This window comes from Octodon degus, unplaced genomic scaffold (genome assembly GCF_000260255.1).
Source record: "Octodon degus isolate 3935 unplaced genomic scaffold, OctDeg1.0 scaffold00205, whole genome shotgun sequence".
In the NCBI taxonomy this organism is placed as follows: Eukaryota; Metazoa; Chordata; class Mammalia; order Rodentia; family Octodontidae; genus Octodon; species Octodon degus.
The window spans coordinates 409,652-416,741 of record NW_004524781.1 but is presented as its reverse complement, the minus strand read 5'-3'; the positions used below and the strand labels follow the sequence as shown (position 1 = coordinate 416,741).

Below are 7,090 nucleotides of genomic sequence, written 5' to 3'. Positions count from 1 at the left end.
GCGGGCGCTCAGGTGGCCGCTGCCTCCCTCAGGTGAAGGCACCTTACAGCTGCGGCCTGGCCTCGGGAGAGAGACCTGCTGGCCGACCACTTAGATGTGGAACAGAGTGGCTGGTGTCCCTGCTCTGTTCACATTGGCTTTCCATTCATGCTGCTGTCTCACGCCATCTCTAACCTTAGTCCACTCTGGGCTTGGTGCCCTAAATGCAGACCCTCCGCTAGTGTCTGCACAGACTCTGCCTTCTTTGAGTAGTGGTGGGCACGGGATACCTGTGGGCACGGCCCGACAGCTGTCCTTCAGGGTCAGCACCTTCTGCTTTGACCTCTGTGCCTTTGATGTTATTGCAATACTTTTTAAAATTTCCCCAAAATTAAAAGTGGGCTTAGTTTTTCTGCAGTGCAAATAAACATGTTTATTTACACCCTTGAGAATTTTACATAAATAGAACTGTAGTGCAGTTTGGGCACCCTTAATCTGAAACCTGAAATGATTTACAGTTGAAAAGTTTAACCACCAACCTGCTGCCACAGTAGAAAGAGCCAATCCATTAAATTTTGTTTCATTCACAAATGTACTTAAAATATTGTATGAAATTACCTTCCAGTTGTGTGTATTAAGAGTATATAAAACGTAATTTTATGTTCAGACTTAGCTCTCACTCCCCCCCCCCAAGAATTTTGGATGAGGGATACTCATATTCATATTCATTCCCTCCCTCTTCCCCTTCCCCTCCCTCTCCTGTCCCTCTCTGCCCGCCTTTCCCTCCCTTTTCCCTCCCCCATGTATATGTCACTATACACACATCATTGGATGTATTATGTGGATAGGTTCAAGCTATCTAGGTATGTATAATGAATATATATAATAGTAGCAGAAATTGAACCCAGGCCTTTGCATTGGGCTACAGCCTTGACCTTTCTTTCTTTCTTTTTTTTAAAAGACAGAGTCGTGCTAAGTTTTCCCAGGCTGTATTTGAACTTTCGGTCTTCCTCAGCCTCCCAGAGTGTTAATGATAGCAGGTAGCATGCGTGGTTTTTGATGGCTGGTTTAAACTATGTGGCCATATCATAAGGTGCCTAACCAGTCTTTTGAAGGTGTTTGTCCCGAACAATATGCTGAGCATCATTTTACGTACTCTCGTGTGCTTTTCTGATGAGGCTTTTCTTCAGGAAAACTCCTACCACTTGAATTACTGGGTCAGAAGTTCAGGGTTGGTTATTTTGTATTCTCAGTTCTGTCCAGGCCTCTAGGAAGATGTTCCCATAGTCCTCTACCAGCTGGAGGCATGAGAACATAATTTTTGGGGGCATCTTTTTATTTTTGTTGACCTTTGCGTTTCTTCCCTAGAGTTGACCCAGATTCACTTTTGCTTGTCGTCTTATTCACAGCTTGGTCTTTTTGTGTTGATGTGCAAGGGTCCGTGGCTTGTGTTGGCCCGTGGTTGTTGCTGTGATGGATGCCCCCGGTGGGATTCTTTGCCCTTTGTGGGAGGGATTTCTTTTGATGCATAAAGTGATCGAGTAACAGCCTGCTGTGTCAGTCTTGCCATTTCTTGCCTTATTAGAAAGCTTCCCCATCCCAAGTTCATCTCTTTTGTACTCAAATCATTGTGCTTTTGGAATTTATTTTGATAAAGAAAGCCTTTCCAGTCCAGATTCATGCCATTTGATGTTCCAGGTGCCTTTGCGTGGGCTTGAAGCTCTTGTCTTGATCAAGCCTCAAGTCTGTCTGTCCTGTGTGGCTTTCTGGGATTGGTTCCACCCTCTTGGGGACAGCATTTGGACTCATTTCACTTATGGTCGCTCCCTCGTACAGGATAGAGGCCCTCTTTCTGCCATTGTGCCTCGTCTCTGTTCTTTGCAGATTGAGGCTGAATCACTGCCATCTCTTGTCCAGATTTGCACCCAGCATAAACATCTCTCCTGAGCTTTTCTTAGGTGACCTCATGCAGTCATTCCTAGCAGCGAAATCAGTCCACACCTTTCTGCAGTGGAAAAACACAGAAAGCTAAAAGTGACAAGTGTGTGATAAGAACATTGTCTTCCTCTTCCAAGGCCCCCAAATAAGTTGTTACTGTGCACATGGAACATGTGAGGGGCACGTTTGACATAGTAGGAATTACCCGAGTGTCCTGCGCATTAACTCAAAGTGTCCTCTCTGCAGGTTTTACATAGAGCTGAAATGAGCAGCCTGATCAGGTTAATGGTAGGACTTGCCCCTGACCAGTCTGGCTCCCAAGTTTGTTGTAAACATTGGTGTGCTGTGTGTTGTTTGGCTTTACTATTTTTGTAACTAATAAATTTTAGGTTGCTTGTAACTTTGGCTTTTTTAAACAATGCAGAATTTATTGAAACCTGTATATTGTTATTTATATGCTCTATGGCCATCTTTGCTACACTTCTAAAAATTCTTCACCTATGATTATCTTTTAATACTTACTATAATTGCAGACTGAGTTAGTACATCTAATACCAGCAAGTTCTACAGACTTTCTGACCCCAATCCATAACAATAACATAAAACCAATATTTTCTTTTTCAAAAAAAAAAAAAAAAAACAATGCAGAATGTCATTCTTGTTTCATTGTTTGTGTTTAAACAGTAAGACTTTATCATTGCAATGTAGAGGAAAATTATTACATTGTGGGCAGATCTAGTCTTTTATATGTGATATTTATATTTTTCTGAAATTGTGCCCTTATTAAATACTGGGTTTCACCTTATGATGTCAAATAATGTCCCTTCTGTTAAGCACTCAGGTTTTTGTGTGATTGCTTACACATTCAGCATTGGGAAATGTTTAAACTGTGGTTCATTCTGGGGGACCGTCATAAGGGGTTTCGTGAGAACTAGGGTTAGGTTAGCTTTAAAGTGGGCCTGTGAGAGCTGGCCAGTGTGTCTGTGAAGCACTTTCGTGCTGGGGGCCACAGGCCATCCTCACCATTAGCTTGAAGAGGGCGAAAGGCTGCTAGGGGACAGGTCGGCTGCAGCGCTGTGCCTCAGACTTTGGTCTTGTTTCCTCTGGCTGTATTCCCTGAAGAGCAGTTGGGAGGAGCTGGACACCTACAGATGTCACCTGTGCACTGGTAAGTTAGTGCAGGATTCCTGGTCATTGGCCAGAAGTTGAGCTGAGTTGATGTGTCTTTTGTGTCACATGATGATGAGTTTTTCCTGTGGTTTGGTGGTGTCAGGAGCTAGTCCTTACAGAAATTGTTTTCTTGCTGCAGGGAAGGGAGCTGTGTACAGCTTTGATCCGGTGGGCTCCTACCAGAGAGACTCCTTCAAGGCTGGAGGCTCAGCAAGCGCCATGCTGCAGCCCTTGCTGGACAACCAGGTTAAGAGCTGGAGCCCGACAGCAGTGAAGATCATCATCCCCCTTGGTGTTTCCCCCCTGATCTCCATTCTCCTTAGCTGCAGGCTGACCCTCCCGGGGTCCCCACCTGCTTTGACTTTGACCTGTATTCCTCTGTGCTGTGGGTCTCTTATGGCTGCAGTGGGGGGGCCCTGTTTTCAGTCTTACGTGGTACCTTACCTGAGGTTGTGAAACTACTCTTCCCTATACTTACCACTTCTAAGTACCTGATTTTTTTTGTCCTGACTCTGAAGTGTATTCAGACCTGCATTGTTGGATTTATTTCCCAGTATTCTTTCTGCCTCCACACCCAAGTTCCTAATTCATCCTGCCCACTCTTGGGAAATAGGATTTGTACAGCTACCTCCCTGCTGCTTTCTGCCTGCCTGCCCCACCTCCGGTGACTCCCCATGTGCAGACCGCTTTTCCCTGAACCGAAATGATGTCTTCCTCCTGTCTTAGCCCCCACTCCCAGGCAGGAGCATTGGATGCCCTTCCCTGCTGATATCGTTCACCACCCTCCTGCTGCCCATCCCAGTGCTTTCTGTCTAATGTCTCGCGTACCTACATCTTCCCTTGCTTGAAGTGTGCTGCCCAGGAGCGTTATGGGCATCTGGTCTGTGTGGCTGAGCCAGGACTAGAGGATATTCCAGTGTCCCTGTAGAAGAATGCGCATTGGAGGAGGTGGGTGCCTTTAGTCTTACTGAACTATGATACCTCAGCTCATGCACGTCTACTGTCCCTCCAGGTTGGCTTCAAGAACATGCAGAACGTGGAACATGTGCCACTCTCTTTGGACAGAGCCATGCGGCTGGTGAAAGATGTCTTCATTTCTGCAGCTGAGAGGGATGTGTACACTGGGGACGCCCTCAGGATCTGTATTGTGACCAAAGAAGGCATCAGGGAGGAGACCGTTCCCCTGAGGAAGGACTGATGTGGGCTGTGCCTGGGCGTATCCAGCAAGTCAGTTTCATTAAAAAAAGAAGTGAATTACCCGCTTTGTTATAACGTCCCCTGTCTGGGCAAGACAGACCTAGGAGATAGAGCTCCTTCCCTGCATTGTCTTCCTTCTTCCTATGGTTCTCTTTTTCAGGGATATTTTTGTATGTTAAGTATGTAAATGCAGCTCATGCAGTCTTTCCTTGCATTTGTGAGCAAGGGTTTACCCTGAAGAAGCTGACCTGGATCGGCCTGGGGCTCTTGCTGTTTGTCCTACCAGCCTGTGAAGGACTGTAAACCACCAGAGGGCACAGTGTGTACCGCACATGTCGCTGTGGAGCTTTTCGTCTCCGATGCTTTCTGAAGTTAGAAATGGCTGTTAGAGAAAATTCTTCCACTAGAGGAAGCTCATGTATCTCAGAGTGCTTGCTGCAGTGAAACCTGAGTGCTCAAGTTTTAGTTGAGAAGAAAATAACTCACGTGCTCAGCTGCTGGGCGACCTGCTCACAGGCCATCGCATCCCCACCGCTCACCTGGTGCTGTGGCTCGCTCCCCATCAGTGATCTGTGGCGTAGTGGCGGCTTTTGTGCTTCATCTTAGAAACCACTTTGGTTTACCTTTCCTCTTGTTAAAAATTCAAATCATGAAAAGTCCTGGTATATAACGCAATTTTAAGGTTCTGCAAACAGTTCTGTGTCTGTCATAAACCCTGGGGTGTAACAGTGACATCATGTTCATTTTACCCTGTCCATTAGGCTCTCTGAAGAGACAGAACCTATGGGACCTATGTGTGAACAGAGAGGAAAAGAGGTTTAGTGGGGAGTGGGCACTCTGGATAGTGGAGGCTGACAGTCCTGTGACACACTGCAGGCAGGAGACCAGGAAGCTTTCTGTCCCCCCGCTCGCTCTGAAGGCTGAGGACAGGGCTGGTGTTGGGGCGGCCCAAGGCCAGATACTCTGATACTCTCCCACAGGAGAACAAATTCCCCTTTTCTCTGGCTTTTGTTTCTGTGCACCCCACGTCAAGGCCCATCCTCCCCACCCAGCCTACTATTCCAGACACCACAGTGTTCACCAGCTGCCTGGGCCCCTTCAGCACTGGTCAGATCAGCACCTGAAGCCATGGTGTCCCAACTAGAAATGGGAGCCTCCCACTCAACGTGTACATTGTCTGCCTCGATGCCTTACTGTTTTTCCAGAAGGTTTCTGCTGATTTTGGGTTCTGTGTTCGCTAGTTTAAACGACATAAGTTGGGTGTCTAGGAGCCTGGAGAACGCATTTCCTGAGGTTGCCAGGACGTTCTGCAAGTTAGTGAAGATGGAGATCTCTTCCCTTCTTCAGCTGCAGGTTGTTTAGCATGGCATCCTGGAGGCTCTGGATGCGGTCTCATTGTTGGAGGCCAGAATGTGTCAGTAGGTGATGCTAGAGCTCCCTCGCCAGCGATCCCTGGGGAGGCGTTTGCAGGCTGCCAGGCCACGGTTCTGTGCCTGTGAAAGGCAGTGGCTGGACATACGGTTTACTTTTAGCCTCCAAGAGTGCTTCTCAGGCTCCCATGAAGTAAGGTCTCCTGCCTGCCTGCTGCAGAGTAAAATGGATTGGGAGAATCTGACAACTGAAGGAGAATTGCCCAGTGCCCTGCCTCATGGGGATGTGAGCAGTACCACCACCCACACAGCTGGATTTGGATGCATGCTGACGGGTTTGGCCTGTGGTTGTCAAACAGCACAGATACCTTCCTGCAGCCTTCTCGAGCAGGTCGTGCTCTCCGGGAGGTGGAGGTTACAGCTGCAGGCTGAGCCCGCAGCCTTACAGTGCTACCATTGCCCTCTGTCTTTCCCACAGACATGGTCCTGCTCCACAGATGTGGAGCCTGCCTGAGAGGAGTGTGACAATCTAGGAAAATGTTCTCTGTTAGCAAGCATCTGTTACTGCCTGGTAGGTTTTCTGTTCTCTAGGTGAGCCTCCATGACCCCTGAGTGTGTACACTAACACCCCGGAGTCTGCCCTCGAGTCTCCGTGCCCACGACTGAGGGTGCCATGGAAGCATGGTCAGAATCAGCTCCTCACCTCCTAAGACTACCTTCCCAAGATCTGGGTTGGGAACATGGAGATTTTAAGGGAAAACCCAGGTGATAACTGGGCATGTGTATGCAGTCTGAGACCTGCATCTCCTAAGAGGACAGGCTCAGCAAGGCATAAGATGGGACTGAATATCGCTCAAACTCAGTGAGAGGAGATGGTTGTCTCTGTAGCTTAACTATTTTTGAGAAACATAAAAATTGAAGCCAGTAACTTCCATGAGCTGTTGTTTCTCTGGTGCTGGGGCAGGAAGTCACACTATAGGCTGTCAACACAGGCCTTTGTGTGTAAGTAGTGTGAGTGTGGTGGTGTGAATGTGGGCTCCGTGGCGTGAAGTGGAGGATCAGGGCAAGGAGTGATGATCAGGACTGGGATGTGGGGTGGGATCCGCAGTGTGGAGTCAGGTAGAGTGGAGGTTGGGGTATGCGGTGAGGGGGCCGGCCCTGGAGTGCAGTATGGACCCAGTCAGTGGCAGTGTTCCTGTGGGTTGGGCTAGGATAGGCGTGATGTGGGTCCACTTGGGACGGAGTGTGGGCTGAGTTGTGTGGGTCACTAGTGGCAGGGGGTGTGCATGGAGTTAGGGATTGGAGCATGAGGCCAGTAGACTTGAGTGTGCCGTGAGTGGGGTGTGGAATGTGGGGCCAGTGTTACATGTGGGGCTCAGAAGAGTGGAGTGCAGGAGTCAGAGGAAGGAAGTGTTATCAGGCAGTGTGTCACTCAG

At 48.3% G+C, this 7,090-nt stretch overlaps 1 protein-coding gene across 1 annotated transcript in view; it reads left to right on the top strand.

Annotated features, from left to right (window-relative positions):
• The window catches only part of Psmb1 (proteasome subunit beta 1), a 17,519-nt gene extending 12,541 nt beyond the window's left edge, over nt 1-4,978 (top strand). Inside the window, exons 5-6 of the mRNA XM_004644610.2 lie at nt 3,227-3,333; nt 4,100-4,978. Coding sequence (XP_004644667.1) covers nt 3,227-3,333; nt 4,100-4,285 — 293 coding nt within the window. The 3' untranslated portion in view covers nt 4,286-4,978. The remainder of the gene's footprint in view (nt 1-3,226; nt 3,334-4,099) is intronic.
• The last annotated feature ends 2,112 nt before the right edge of the window (nt 4,979-7,090 follow it).